The sequence below is a fragment of the Dermacentor silvarum genome, chromosome 1, assembly GCF_013339745.2.
Source record: "Dermacentor silvarum isolate Dsil-2018 chromosome 1, BIME_Dsil_1.4, whole genome shotgun sequence".
Taxonomy (NCBI): Eukaryota; Metazoa; Arthropoda; class Arachnida; order Ixodida; family Ixodidae; genus Dermacentor; species Dermacentor silvarum.
This window is the reverse complement of record NC_051154.1, coordinates 12181609-12197933: the sequence shown is the minus strand read 5'-3', so window position 1 is coordinate 12197933 and position 16325 is coordinate 12181609. Positions and strand designations below refer to the sequence as shown.

The 16325-nt window shown below is 44.5% G+C and overlaps 1 protein-coding gene across 1 annotated transcript in view; it reads right to left on the bottom strand.

Annotated features, from left to right (window-relative positions):
• Window positions 1-16325, bottom strand: part of LOC119456782 (protein kinase C iota type-like) — a 42764-nt gene that overhangs the window by 23658 nt on the left and 2781 nt on the right. Inside the window, exons 2-6 of the mRNA XM_037718609.2 lie at window positions 12829-13249; window positions 12375-12569; window positions 12108-12205; window positions 6847-6983; window positions 981-1066 (exon numbers count right to left, since the gene is read on the bottom strand). Of these exons, the coding sequence (XP_037574537.1) occupies window positions 981-1066; window positions 6847-6983; window positions 12108-12205; window positions 12375-12569; window positions 12829-13173 (861 nt within the window). The 5' untranslated portion in view covers window positions 13174-13249. The remainder of the gene's footprint in view (window positions 1-980; window positions 1067-6846; window positions 6984-12107; window positions 12206-12374; window positions 12570-12828; window positions 13250-16325) is intronic.

Genomic DNA, 16325 nt, shown 5'->3' with positions numbered 1-16325 from the left:
CGGCGGCTGTGCAATTTTGCGCGCGTGCGTGCTGGCAGAAGCAGAAAACACATGCCACGACTTCGCCTGTGATCCAACGTCGACTAGCCTTAACAACCGCACCCAACAAATTTCCAATGAGATCGGACAGGTTCCAACAGTCGGAGCAGCCACCTTTTCAAACGCATCGCACGTCGCATCGGACTTTGCATCGTACTACGTGTCCTGTGCTCTAGCTGCACCCATTATGTTAGTTTTGTTTTATCCGCATACTTTTAACCTTGGATGTACGTTCCCTAAGTCATTGCGAGGAGGAGCTTCCATGCAATATCAATTGTAGGGCCGCATTGTCTCTCTTTCATGCAGGTGAAAGCTCCACATCAGCTGTTAAAGGAGTACTGACCTTTTATTTTCTACTATTAATTCCTTAGTTTAAATTAAGGTTTCAGACCTCAAAACCTTAGGAAAATAGTGACAGGCCTCAGAGCGCCGTTAATATTTGAATGTAATAGCTTTTCTACAGCCAGTTTTGTTTTATTTTTCCAGGAGGATACTGCGTCGGGACGTCACGACACAGAATGCGGTCACGTGGGATCAGGACATTGCGACGTTTTGACACTCGATCCGGCTCGCTCGATCGTTTGCTATGCAGAGACATCGGTCCTCACATCGAGTAGCAGCATACGAGGCGACCTAGAGAGCCCGAGTGAGTATCAAAACGGCACAATGTCCTGCTCCCACGTGACTGTGTCGTGACGTCACGAGACAATATCCTCCTGGAAAACGAAACAGAGACTTTCTGTAGAAAAACTGCTATATTAAATTATTGACAACCCTCTGGGGCTTTTCAATATTTTTTAGTGTTTGGATGTTTAGGACTTTCATTTAACGCAAAACAAAAATGAATAGTCGAAAATGCAATTTGAATAACTCTTGAACATCTTATCAACAAAGTTGACGTTTAGTTTAGCAACCTCGCTAAAGAAAGATGATGTCCCAACCTGGCTGAGCCCAAAGTCGATGAGCTTCGCGTTTCCTCTGCTGTCTATCAGCACGTTGGAGGAACTGATGTCACGGTGCAGGAACCCTGCGTTGAGGAAATGAAAAAAAAAAAAATTGCAAGTACGAAATAGCTCAGGAAGGAGAGTGGGCCTTTAGCAGGACAGCCGGATTCCTAGACATGTGGAAGGTCATTCGCAGGACGAAATTCTAACAGCGCGAAAGGATGCCGCCGACAGAGACAACTTATTCGTCGAGCGGTCCAGTTTTTCTGAAATATATTTTCGTGCTGAGCAGGCATATTATGGAACGACATGTCCATACATGGTAGAAGAAGAGCAGCAGTAAAACAGCGTACTGATGAAATTAGCGTCACGCCTCTATTAACATGCACTCTTGCAAAACAAGGTATTTTATCTTCTGACAAGCCCGTTCACAACAAACTAAGGAGTGCTCATAGGGCGACATTTCTTCAATGGCACACATTTCCAGTGGATTCGACAGCTTGAGAAACAGGGACCGGATTCACAAAAAACGTTCTTAGGCTAAAACTGTTAGTAGAAGCAGGTGTCAGCCAATCGTGGCGTTGGACATATCATTAGCGAAGACAGCTGGCCAATGGCAAGCAGTACTTGTGAAGGAAAAGGTTTGTGAATTCGGCCCCAGATGCCATGGGCACAGTTAAATAGCACTTACTTTTTGTTTTCCAATTTCCGGTGGCAGTATCGACGTAAGAAAGTACTACTCGGACTCAAATTTATGTATCTTATTCTACTTCAAAACTTGGACCAGTCAAAATTTCTCCCCTTCAGCTTTTTAATCGAATTAAGGAGAATGCAATGTTTTTCGACCAGACGCTGTAGTAACGAGCCCTCCAGGTTCTTTGCTTTGCTTTTTGGTACTGGGTAATTTCGCACAAAGCATTCGCCAAGCTGTGCTTAAGGTGAGAAAATACATCAATGGCGGCATTATTCGGTAAGGCCTTGCAGCCATGAGAAAGCAATAAAGAAATAAACGGCACATGAACACAGCCCCCAGCAGTACAAAACGACAAGCACCGGCGGCTCTCCGCACTAAAATGTGAGCAGCCGGACGAAACGCGTTATGGTTGGTGCCAACTGCAAGCTCCTCGACGCTGCAATGTTTTATAGAGGCGGCCTGCAGAGCGAATTCTCGTGAACCGCCGATGCCAATATGAGGATAGGGGGTAATATCGCTTTCAAGCACAAATTATGTCCGCTGAAATTTTTGTTTCACCACATTTCTTGCACCTTGAGCAACATGAAAAGCGTGCAGCTGCATACCGGATTAAAAATGTTCAATTCTTTAGTAATTTTTGTCAAAGTTATATAATGTGGACTCCATACAGGAATGTCACATATCCTTTTTGTGCTTAGATTCACTAACTCTATCTCGCAGCTGTTCACCGTTGTTAATCATTTTTGCTCCTCCCTCTCTCACGGTTCCTCTGGTGTCCTCGGTCCACTACTCTTTCTGATATATGTTAAACACTTACTGAATAACATATCCTCTCATGTGTGGATTTGTAATGACGATTATATAATTTGCCGGGTGATTACTAGTACTGATGACCACGTAAAAATTCAAAATGACCTTGAACTTATTAGAAATTAGTAAAGCCCATGGCTAATGTCGTTTCATCCAAATAAAGGTAATGTCTTTTACTCGCAAACATTTAAATTCAATCTTTCCATACTATATTCATAACATTCAAATATCTAGGCGTAACTCTGGCATCAAACCTTTCCTGGACTACACATATCAACATCTGCGGCAACGCCTTACGCCCGAAACTGCGTAAGATGCCGACTAATGTACTCACATTAGCCTATCTAACATTTGCTTGTCCTAAACCTAAATTTGCTTCTTCAGTATGGGCCCCTCATTACGTTCATTTAACCACTATGCTAGAATCGTTCAGAATAAAGCCGCTCGATTCATCTAACAAAATTACAACTACAACGCAAGCATAATGCTAATTCCAAACAATTTATCAATTCCTTTTTTGAACACTCGTCGTGATGTAGCACTGTTATCACTGTTTCACAAGTACGTTCACCGACCAAGGTCAGCACCGATAACCCTGCTACAATTCGTAAACGAATTGCGCTTTTTTTGCGCTGTGTTTTTTCCAATGAATCACCAACACGCCCAAGCTTCCACGCTAAACCCTGCAAGTTTCACCATTGCCGTCACGAAGATTAGATGATCATCTTTTTTTCACGTGCATCTATGGTAACACAGACGCTTTTAATTAATCTGCCCATCCACGCGTCATCCGCTTGTGGAACGCCCTTCCCAATATCCTGGTAGCTGAAGCTAACAAATAAAATTCCGTCACCGAAAAAATACGCATTTCTTACTCTAATTAACTTATTGTCTGTTTTGCTCCTTGTCTGCATTTGTTGCCCTTTTTGGTCTGAGGATTTTCGACTGTGTACACCTGACTCTACCGGGTGTTAAAAATTAAGCTTTATGGAATTTTTTTTTTTAATCGCCTGTGGCAGGTAGCATATTTCTTATCGTCGAGCTGGGTTATTCCAAGAGACCGACATTGGCAGCACGAGAAATCAAAACACATATTCAACCAATTAACAAAAATTGACTAAACAACGTCTTAGTTAATTTACGACAAACATTGCAATTTACGAATTGTAGCCGGTGAGCTTGCGAGACGCATCCACTTGAAATTAATTTCCGGGATGACACCAGTTTTGATATATTTCCCAAAGTGTGGGACGAAATACATGGGCGTTGCAGTTACTTTTTTGCTTCAATGTATAAAACAGCATTTTGGTAAAAACGTAAGTGGAACAACAGTGCATTTTACTGCGAGTTTGATGGCGCATATCTCCAAACTAGTGTCATTCTGGAAATTCATTCCAAGTGGATACGCCTGATAAGCTCATCGGCTACAATTCGTAAATTGCAATATGTGCCGTAAAGGAATTAACAAAGAAGTTAATTTGTAATTTGGGCGGGAATTAGTTGAATATGTGTTTCGCTTTCTCGTGCTACTAATGTCCGCTTCATCGAATAATCCAGCTCAATGATAAGAATTATGCTACCTGCTACAGGCGATTTCTAAAAACTCCGTAAACCTTAGAAATGAACACCCTGTATATTGTATAATTATTAACGAAATGTTCTTACGATTTGTTTAATTGTATGCTCTCTATACCCCGTAAAATTTTGAAGCTCCTCTTAACCAATACCCATTCTTCGGGCCTGTAAGGTATTTTGAATAAATAAATAAATAAATAAATAAATAAATAAATAAATAAATAAATAAATAAATAAATAAATAAATAAATAAATAAATAAATAAATAAATAAATAAATATAAGAATATCAGCTATTTCACGTCCTATAACGTATAACTAATCCAACCACTTGAAAAGCATGCCTGATGTAAAACACTGAAAATAATAGTGTAGATCCAATGCACATGTTGGTATCCATGTGAGTCGAAGCTTTTATGAAACGGTTAAATAAATTCTATAGAACTATAGGCGGTGCGTAAAATTATCTTTATTGCCATCATGTGCAGCCTGTAATCTCATGCAATGTTTATGATCATTCTTATTCGCCGCACAGGTCTCAACTCTAATTTCATGCAATGTTTTATGTGAACATTGACTACACCGCTCTCATGCTGTGTCGAAATGCAAAGAAAAGTAGATATGAATACACACTGTGAGACGTCGACGAAGTAGCCGCGCTTACATGAATGTGGCGAGTGGCACATTTCTAGAGCATCGCATCCACGTATACGGCGCTAATGCGCTAGGAAGGCGAATCGCATTAATGCGCCAGAGGGAAGATCGAGACGGGCAGGTCGGCGCATGTAAACACTGGCGTATCGCATTGAGGGAGAGATAGAGGTGGCTGCCGGTGAGTGCTATCCTCCACTCACCGGCGGAAACAGGTTCCGGCTTGTTTCGAACGAAGCGGGATGTTCCACACGTGAACGCTGTCGCAAAGTATTGCAGGGATGCGCTAGGGAATGCGATACGCTACTGTCGCATTCATGTCAACGCGGCTACTGAGGTCACGACGACGAAGGCGACGTTTGATGTTTGCAGAGGGCAGAATGGGGAGGAGAGGTGTATGCGGAGTGAAGCACGACGCGAAAGACAGTGATAAGGTTTCCTTCCATAGTCTGTGGCCAAATGATAACTGACACGCGCACATGCGCTTTTCCTCGCACGCGCTAGGCGACGTCATGCAGGCACCAATCGTCTTCAACACACACTTGGCGTTGGCACTGGATAAGTAGGCGTGCGATTGGGACCTAATGGTTAGTGTTTTGGGCTCGTTTGTTGGGTGACCGATGTTCGATCGGACCATCGGGCAGAAAACTTTCTATGTGCCAGCTACTCGGTAAGAAAGAGAAGAAAACATCAGCAGCCACAGTCAGCAAGGTAGGGAACGGTTCGCTAAGAAAGCTTCGCATTACAACAATCATTTAATCCACTAGATGACGACCTATTGACTGCCGAGAGCAAACACCCAGCCATCTACCTTCCAACTTGTTTAACACATTGCGCATATTGTTCAAACTTGCAGCTCAGGTCCAATCAGAGGTGTTTCAAGATGTGTGCGATACGTTTAAATATATATATATATATATATATATATATATATATATATATATATATATATATATATATACAGGGTGTTTCAGCGAACACTTTCAAAAATTCTTAAAGGTTGCCTGTGGCAGATAGCACGATTCTAGTTGATGAGCTGGTCTACTCGAAGAGGCGGACATTACTTGCACAAGAAATTGAAATGCATAATCAAATAATTAACAGAAGTTCACTAATTAAGTTTTTAACTATTTACCTAATGGCCCATATTGCAATTTACAAATTGTAGCCGGGGAGTTCACAAGGCGGATGCACTTGGAACCAATTCTCGGGCTGACACCAGTTTCGAGATATTAATTCCCGAACTTTGCGGAGAAATGCATTGGCGTTCCAGTTAGTTTCTTAACAAAACGTTGCTTTATGCATTGAACCACCAAATTAACTGGAACGCCAATGCATTTCTCCGCAAAGTTCGGAAATTAATATCTTGAAACTGGTGTCATCCTGAGAATTAATTCGAAGTGGATCCGCCTTGCGAACTCCACGGCTACTATTTGTAAATTGCAATATGGGCCATCAGGTAATTAGTTAAAAACTTAATTAGTGAATTTTTGTTAATTCGTCCATTATGCATTTAAATTTTATGTGCAAGTAATGTCCGCCTCATCCAGTAGACCAGCTCACTAACTAGAATTGGGCTATCTGCCACAGGCAACCTTAAATAAATTTTGAAAGTGTTCGCTGAAACACCTATATATATATAAGCATATCATAATAAGCCAACAAACAATAACACCAAGAAGGACAACATAGGGGAATGTTACTTGCACTTATAATTGAAATAAAGAAATTGATAAATTAATGGAAATGAAAATGGATGAAAAAACAACTGTCCGCAGGTGGGGAACGAACCCACGTCTTCGCATTACGCGTGCGATGCTCTCACCATTGAGCTACCGCGGAGCCGTTTTCCCATCCACTTTCTGAGGTATTTATGTTTTACGACTTGAAGTAACCCTGGGAGGGTTAGCCAGCGCCATCACTCACAAACCAGCCCCTTGGTTTGTGATTATATATATATATATATATATATATATATATATATATATATATATATATATTGTGTGTGTGCTTTTAACGCACTATCCGGGAGTGTGAAATTGTGCTAACCCGTGCACCTGAAGGAAACTCTGGCAGGACTGCCCTTTCAGTGTGCCTGTTAACGCGGCAATAACGAGCATTGTAAGGTGCTTGCCTTTCTCGTGCACGTGCTGGATGGCCAGGGCGACCTGTGCCGACAGCAGGCGGGCCGTCTCCTCCTTGAAGGGGCCCTTCTTGCGCACAAGGTCGCGGATGGAACCCTCGGGCAGGTACTCCATCACGAAGCACCAGCTGCGACAGCCACCTCATAATGAAACCGCGTGCTCCAGGAGGGAAGGCGCCTCTCAAGCAACGCTATGGCCAGTCATCAAAATGTGCTCGTTCGTTTATCCATTTGTTTTTTTTTTCGATTAGGCTATGTTGCATAAGCAGCGATGCAAGCACCAGCACGAAATACTTGCAAGTGCAGTAATTTCTGCGGTTTCCATACTGTTAGATATTGGGAAATCCAGAGACGAGACAATCAGAGAATGCTATACGATAGCACCGCTTACAAAGTAAGCGACATGCTGAAAAGTACACAGCAGCGGAAGATAGACGAATATTGAGACGCGCCGTGCGCGAAAGGGCACTGTGCTTCGTACCAGGACACTTCTACCACTGACTGCAATGAGAGTCTGAAGTCTGAAGAGCACCAGCTGGACAGCGCTTGCATTATGCGTTCCCTTTTCTTCGTCACGCCGTGTTCGCTTCAACCGGTGAGAACACAACATCTACCCGTTGTCAAAGGAATTCGGTGTGGGGGTTTCTCCTTAATTCATTTTGTTAAAAAACCGGCGCGTAAACACTGTCGCAAACGCTATACAGTGTGACGGCACTTTCACAGCTTCATAAAGTGAACAGGCCAATAATCACAGGAAATAAATTGAAGCATAGAGTAATAGATTATTCAGGTCAATTCTCAAATAAGGCATTGCGCCCTTTCATTGAAATTGTGGATAAATTTAAGGAACTTTGATGAAAGGAGAAGCAAGCGAGATGGTGAGGCGTCACGTCGCTTATGGGCGCGTCTGCTAAGATGGTGCACTCTTAGGCAGTTCGCTTTCTACGTGAAAGTTACCAGAATCCTTTACGTTGCACAATTTTTTTTTAATTTATGTAATGCGTCAATTATTTTTTACGAAAACTCATATTTAGAACTCTGTAACTCAGCAATGAAATACGATATCACAATTCTGTGAACTGCACCTAAGAATACATCTAAAGTAGAAAATTAATCTATTATACACCGCTCTGAAATGTACGACTAATTTGTGAGTAGTACTTTTGCAAAAACTCTCGTGAACAATGCAACATTTTCAGGTAAACTGAAAATTCATATTTACTAGAGGTGGATGAATATGAACGTTTTCTAATACAAATAGAATACGAATAGTAACCATCGAATAACGAATTGTCAATCGAGGCACAATATATTTAGAACAGGAATAATTATTTTGCTATAATTAGGTACCCCGCCTGTAACGACTACTGCAAGGACAGCTGACCATCAGGGAGAAATGATCAGTTTTAAGCACAAGATCTCTCATTGTCATTAAAAAAGATTGCACGAATATCGAAACTTTAGGGCCTAGTTGAAAATGAGGTTTGCAAGAAAGAATGGCTGCTGTGTGGCTAGCTTTTCAAGAACGCCAAATAAACAGCGGGAAACACTGTGAGAAAAAAAGTTGCTGAAGGACTCCTGTGCCTAAACACATGTAAAAGAGCCCCTTGCGAGGGAAGCATCACAGATTGTTATGTAAAAGATAAAACTCTTGCATGACAAGTCTGCCAGAAACACAAAATGACCTACTGAAGCAAAAATCACAGGTTGTTGTAAGCTTCCGCCGCGAAAGTGAAAACAAAGCTTGCATTACCCATTTTGTTTCGGGCATTGCTTCGAAAACATTTGTCGTTGTCTCGTTTCTCATAATTTGCGACACTTTGTCTAGCTTGTTTAGCAGACGCAGAACAGTAACGGTAGTTAACATTGGGTTGTTGCGGAATATTCGGTCAGTTTCGAATATTCGAAACTACCGAATAGTTCCTTTTCGAATACAAACACGAATAGTTGGTGTGCGTAATTGATTCGTATTCGGAACTTCGAATATTCGCTCAACCCTAATATTTTCCATTTGAGATGTTCTTGCGGATGCAAGTTGCAGAACTGCGTTATCTTTTTTCGGTGCAGAGATATGGATTCGTAAACTTCGTACTTCAATGTTTTTAAACATACCAATTTTTGATTTTTTTTAAATTTTCATACGCTAAATCAAAATTCCGCTTATATAGAGTCACTAGGATTATATTTTTGTTTCTCAAATGCAACCAATTTCATTCAACCAGACCCACCAGTATACTCACAAAAGCATTTCTACGTTTTACATGTATTCGAATAGAACAATTGGTGTTGGCCACATGCTAAGGCGTATGCGAAAAACTGAACACTTCCTCGTAATTTCTTCGAATATTTGATCCTTAACCCGCCGAATGTTTCTGCCAAACCGATTTGAAGGGTCCCTTAAAGCTATTGTTACAACGTACGCTGCGTTTCCATCCTTCACAACCCATTAGTTTCCGTTGCGCCGTGACGTCACCTATTCAGTCTTTAGAGATAAAAGTCACCATTGCCATTAGGCCTTTATCTTGCACGGTAAGCAATAGATAACAAAGTTCCCGCGTGGTTAAGCACGAATGCCGGACCTTCGAGGATTTTGAAAGTTGCGCTGCCTCGTCCACGTATACTACTGGCTAGCGCGCGTACATTGACAAAAGAGGAAGTCTCGGAAACGCAGAAAACTGCAGCATCAATGAGTGCCGTTCAGAGTTGTTTAACGTGCTCGACAGAGTGCCATCTAGACGCTCGAGTGACGAGAGGCTGTGCTGACGACCGGATAAGTGCTAGTGAAGGCGCCTACAGCGCGTCAAAGCAAGACAAGTTGCGCGAATTGACGTTCCAGGCGAAGCTGCTACGGGCATTTCGCATAGCAAGTCCAGACAAACACTTGCACCACAACGAGCTGCCACCCTAATTCTCGGAACTTGTTTGTTGAAACTTTACTTTGCATATTTGCATATTTCTTCAGTTCTTTTCTTTTTATATTTTTAGATAGTACCAGCTCGCACAGGCAAACATAGTTTTCACCAAATAAAAAATAAAGCTTGTATGGTTCGAAATGCTTGGTGCTCCGATGGCCGGCTAAAAGGCTACTTATGCCCGTTGCGTTGTATGCTCAACACTAATGTATCTGCAGCCGCTCATTTTGTGTTTCTATTTAAACTATTCCCGTTGCCGTTGAAGTAAGATGAAAAATGGACCATCTACACGTCGCCGTAGCTTCGCCTTCCATAGCTTCATTTTACGTGCAAGTGCAGCCAGCGAAAGTCAGAAATGATTGTTGTCTTCCTTTCTGGAGTAAAGTGCACGTCATATCTAACAAGTCTACGCACCCGCCTCTTAGCCGCATAGTCGACGCACTCACTCGCATGCTAGCTATATTAAAAATATTATTCTTGGATTCTATACTGTGTTCTTCAAACCCCCGACCACTGAACGATGCGCTGGTAATATAAGATGTACTACGTATTGCGCGATTCGGAGGAATTTAATTCCACACTGGTGGTTTCTGCTAGGTTCGATTCACTGGTTACACAAGCCCAAGGGCTCGGTGGCAGTGTCCAAGCACTGTCCGCGCAGGACCGGACCCACGTATACCCCAACAGCAACGGACATTATGCGGTCGAGCCGAAACACGAGCAGCCGAGGGTCCACTCTTGTTACGGCGCATGATAAACGACCTCAAGTGGCCTAAATAAATCCGAAACTCTCGCATACGGAGTGTCGCGTGATGCCGTGAGCTCAGAGGAGGGATCGTCGCCATTGCCCTTTCCGTGCATTAGCATTATTTTACTCTTTGGCTTCGAATATATGTATAGCTTCTGTGGCCTATCACAGCGTCTCGTGCCCGAGGGAAGGGACATATCCCAATGCTCAGTCTGTCAGCTGTAGAATTGTAATTATATAAAATTGACGTAAGGTCCGAGTTTGTAATGCCTCTACTTTGTAAACGAGGGTTAACCCTGATATTTTTGGAACTTTGACGCTATGAATAATTGTTTTCGTACTGTTATAGCAACTATATCAGCCTGATTTCTTTTTTTTTTTCAAAATGACCTTTTTCTTGCAGTAGTCACACCATCAGTGTACCCAGAAAAGGCAGTCGATAGATCGCAGCGCTACTGCATCTCTTGGGCGTCAGATAAGTTTCTACTGTACGATTACCTGCCCGCAAGAGCAGTGCACGGCTTTATGTTATCGAAAACATTACCTAGGTGACACATGCAATTGGTGAGAGAAATGTAACCGTCATAGACATCCTTCTACATAATCGCGAGCCCAAAGACTACCTCGGTTGGCAGGTTATGTGACTTGGCAGTCGCTCCTTTAAGACATATAGACCCCCAAACATCGCTCCCATTCACAAGAACCTTTAAAAGAAAGGAAAAAAAGGTTACCTAAGTGAATAAATATCCCTTTGGAGAATCGGAACTTTTTTTCTTTTAAGGAACACTAAAAAGAAAGAATAAATCAGGACTGCTTAAGTCTTCTTTAAAACGCCAATTTTCATTACTTTCGCAGGAAGAGGCTGTACTAGAAGAAAAAATGAAGGCAAAACTCATTTCTTTTTATTACGCGCCAAAACAACAGCTCTGTACGTTAGTGTGACGTGACGAATGTCAATGCATTTCTCATATTTGGGCTGTTGTAGCTCAGTAAAAAATTTTCAGACTTGCTAAGTTCAGTGTTTGACTCAACACAGCGTAGTCACATCATGAGCGATAAACAATTAAGCAAGGCGGCGGCGCCATCCGTCTGTCGTTCTTGCTGTTTTCCCGACTTTCCAAGCCTCCGATAGGAGCGTCTTTTCAGGTATTGTTGAAGGGTATTTTACTAATACAGCGTAGCTTATTTTTCTCTTTAGTGTCCCTTTAAACAGTTTTGTCGAGTGTGGCCGGAGTTAATGCTTGTCTTAGTTATTCGTCATGCCCTGGACTTCACACGGCAATTCCAAAAATAACAAAGCAACTGCGCCGCGATCATGTTCGTAGCATAATTCACTGTAGTTCATATTGTTCACCACATGTAGGTTCTTCGGCGACCACTCGATCTGTCTGGCGCTTTCTTTCAGCGGACCTGTCGTCAGGCCACGCAATGGGCCACCTGCAGAACTTTGAGAGAGAGAGAAGCTACTCCTCGCAAGCATTATCTTTAGAGAGCTAAACAGGGCCCTCATTACGTGGCCCTGCGACAGTTTCCGCCACGCGCGGTGTGGCTTCGAAACGTTCGACAATGGCTGTACACTCATTTAGTCTTACCCTTTGGCCGTTTCGAAGTAAGCTCGAAATGTGACCACGTATGGATGGTCCGTGACAGCCTCCCAGACTGATTTTTCCACTTCAACGCGTTTTCGCTCCTGTGACAGAAACGAGATCCATTTACGCATAACGCCCAACAGTTTGTCCACGCTGAGCAACATTATAAAGCGCCACTCCAGTTTTTTTTCTCGGCTGCTACGCTTGCGATGCAAAGGGAGCGCCGATGCACCTGGCGCCTACATTATTGAGAGACCACAAAGGGCTCACCTTTTCTGGATTCTGGTTCTTCTTTCGGATGTACTTGAGTGCTGCCAGCTGCCTGTTGACGCGGTGGCGCACCAAGTAGACGATGCCGAAGCTGCCCCTACCGAGAACGTTGAGCGTGACAAGCGAATCGAGGTTCCAGCTGACCGTCTCCTTGGGGTTGATCCAAATGTCGGTGACCACTTTCTTGGACGCGCTCTGGGAGCGAGAGATGAACCTTTGTGGTAGCCAACCACCAAACGCGCTAGGGTCGTAACACCACCCGCTGGATCGTCTGTAGTTCCCGATTACTTACAGAATCTAAAGACGAAGTGGACAGACCCGTCGGGGTCCTGCTCATTGCATAATCCTCATCTGTTTGAACCCGGGAAAACTGTAAAAGCGAGAGCGTTGCAGCTCAGCGAACTACAGACGATGCCAGGTTGTGGCCGCGGCTTGAGGAAAGTGTTCAACGTACCGCTGCGCTGGTCCCTGCCTGGTCGATGAACGACTCTGCCTTCTTGTCCGCCCCGTCCAATCCCTGCTTCTGCTGGTCGAGTTCTTTCTTCTTGAGCTCGGCCTTGGAGTCGTGCGAGCGGGACTTGGCTCGCGTCGCCTTGGGCTCGGCCTCCGCGCCCCCCTGCTCGTGATCGTCCTCTTCCTGCGGCCGCTTTTTCTTCTTCTTCTTGGCCGCTTTGGAGCAGCTGGGCTGCTGCTCCTCAGGCTCAGCAAGGCCGGCGTCGGGCGGCAAAGGACTCATCATTTCAGAGGACTTCCTGCGACCCTGTACCAGCTCCTTGAAGGCCGCGTTGCGAGAGGCCATAAGGTGACCAACACCTCCCCGCCGCTGCTGCTGCTGCAGCCCAGCTGTCCGAACAGGAGGCGTCGTCAAATTTTGCCTGCAGAGCACCATGTCACAACGGTTGCATTGCATATTGCCACAACAGATCTTTTGTAGTCGATCCCTGCGAAACTTATACGCGGGCGTCTCATTGAATGCAAAGGCTTCTTAGCACCAGCTTGACTCCATAACGTTTGCAAATTTTCCCTTTCTGCACGCTTTTTGAAACTCTTTGTGGGATTGTACTCGTATGTTGAAAATAGTGTTAATATTTCATCGTAACAACGTTGCGTACATGTTGGTGCTTGAAATGAATCAAGCGTGTTTTGGTCTCAGTCTAAGTCTGACAAAGTATTTAACGCACGTTTTCCCCGAAGGCCGTAGAGAACTTGCCTTCGGCGAGCTAGGTGAGTACCGCTGTCGTTCGCGTAAGTAGCCAATCGTGTAAGGAAAGACACATTACTACGGTAAACGAAAGAAGAAGGGGAACCGAGGGGCTCGATTTTGCTAATCATAGCCACATAAAGCCAACAGACAATGAAGCCAAGGAAGCATCTGGGAAATTGACTTGATTTCCCCGATGCTTTCCTTGGCTTCATTGTCTGTTGGCTTTATGTGGCTATTCCTACAGTAAATAATTTAGGGAATAGACCGCAATATGATTTTTCTGTTTATTATTTCTTCGTGCGTCTGCATAACGGTAGGCCAAACAATGAGTAAGGTGGCTATGGCAAATGAGTTCTGCGGAATCTCGCAAGGTGGAGGAAATATCGTGTAAGAGAAAAATTGTCATCCACTCTAAGCTACAAACGAAATCCACACGGGCTTCTCAGAAAGAACGCCTCGCAGTTGAGGAAAAATTCGTCCTCAACCAATTTTTTCTGAACTGCGAGGCGTTCTTTCTGAGAAACCCGTAGGGGTTTCCTTTGTAGCTTCGTGCTACATTAAGGTGGATGACAATTTTTCCCTTTCATAAGGTTGTTATACCTTAATGGTGAACGCGGAAGTAAGCGACAAAAATTAAATTTTCTGAAAATGTCGAAACCACTATGCCAAAACCTTCGAGATGGTTCAATATGTCTATGTTAATAAATCATTTTATGTAGCGTTGACGTCTCTCGCCACCAGGCACGGGACAGCTGCGAATGCGCATGGCGGTACAGCGAATCGACGTACAGCTGCCACCTGCCTACACTGTAGTCGCAGCGGTAACCGAATGTTATAACGAAAGGAAAAATTGTCATCCACGCAACCGTATAAACCGGGGCCCAAAGGGAGCTCAATGCGGCCTCGCTCTGCGATCTGCTGACCACCTGGTTAGCTCAGATGGTAGAGCGACCACTCCGGAATGGCGTTGGTCCGGGGTTCGATCCCCGTACCAGGGTGAACATTTCTTCGATTGCGAAAATTTCTTTCAGAGGAACCCGTATTGGGTTTCCTTCGTAGCTTTTTGCATACGGCGGGGTGGGTGACAATTTTACCTTTTTAAACCTTCCAATCCCGGCGGGCTTCCACAGAACTGATTTGATCTAATGTATAACCTGGCAACTGTGTGTGAGGTAAAAGCATTATATTTTTATATATAATGTATATACGGGAACGAGCGTGCGGGAGGAAATCCAACGCTGTTCCTATTCATTTCTTCTTTCTTTTTGCTGCTTAATGTCTATACTCGTCCATTTCTGCGTAAGGCAAACCCTCCTCCAAGGATCCCAAGCCACTGAGCTCGTGAAGAGTGTGGAAAGTTGGGCTTGCTGGTTATTCATGACTGTTCATGACTAAGGTACAGCGCGAAGTAGATAAGACGGACAGGAGTAAACACACACAGCGCTGACTTCAACAGGCTACAGCGCGAAACCACCTTTGCCTGCGGGTAGTACGCACAGGGAATGTTCCGTCATGTATGACATGACACTCTTCAACGAGAGTTTCGAAGTGCCTGGCTTGCATTGCTGTAGGGTGTTGACGGCCTGCGAGATGCATTGTTCTTCTTCGCCTTCCGCGCCAAGTCGGGACACTAGTCTCAACATGGCAAGAAGTTGTGGTGCGGAGCGCTTGGTTTCAACTGCGAATGTAGGCACCACTGAAAGCACGTCCAGGACACGATCACGGAGTGTTACACCCTCAGATATTCACAGTGCATCTGGGCTGCTGGCGTCTTCTTGTTATGCAACTACCAAGAAATGGAAGTTCGTGCGGCCGCAGGAACTCGGTCGTCGTGTGCCTGATTAGCCACCAATACTCATGCATATTTCGCTGTTTGTCTGCTGACCTTGCTCCTTCTCAAGGACGTGGTGCAAGAGTGAGCAAGGTTATCCGTGCGGAATGGCATCGCCAGATCCGTCTGTACCGCAACTACTTGCAAGCGCAAGTACTCGCAGGAACAAGGTCAGTCGACACACATCGAAAGATGCACGATTATCGGCGGCTAATCATCCACACTACAGAGTTCCGTGGACACACAAGCTTCCATGTTTTTTTTTTCCTATTTGCATCACGACAAGACGCCAGCAGCCCAGATGCACCGTGAATTCGTCTGATGGTGTAACACTCCGTGATCGTGTGCTGGACGTGCTTTCACTGGGGCCTACATTCACAGTTGAACTCAACCGCTCCGCACCAGAACTTCTTGCAATCTTGAGACAAGTGTCCCGACTTGGCGCGGAAGGCGAAGAAGAACGATGCATCTCGCAGGCCGTCAACGCCCTACAGCAATGCAAGCCAGGCACTGCGAAACTCTCGTTGAAGAGCGTCGCGTCGTACCTGAAGGATCATTCCCTGTGCGTACTACCCGCAGGCAAAGAAGGTGGTTTCGCGCTGTAGCCTGTTGAAGTAAGCGCTGTGTGTGTCTACTCCGGTCCGTCTTATCTACTTCGCACCGTACTTGTACTCGTGAAAAGACCATCACCCTCAAATTCCTCCAGCTTTGGAGTTTCGAGAGTGTTACGTGGACAAGCAGTAGCAGTTGTCCTTCAGGTGGATTAACGTGATGAACTGACTCGCAGATGTCATCCAGGGACCAGGTGTCACGTGACTCTGTGCCGCGGAATCATGGCACGATTCCGTGCCGCTGTATCACAGGACCACCAGTCCATGCACTGAATGGCCGAGTCGGTCCATCACATGACCATTAC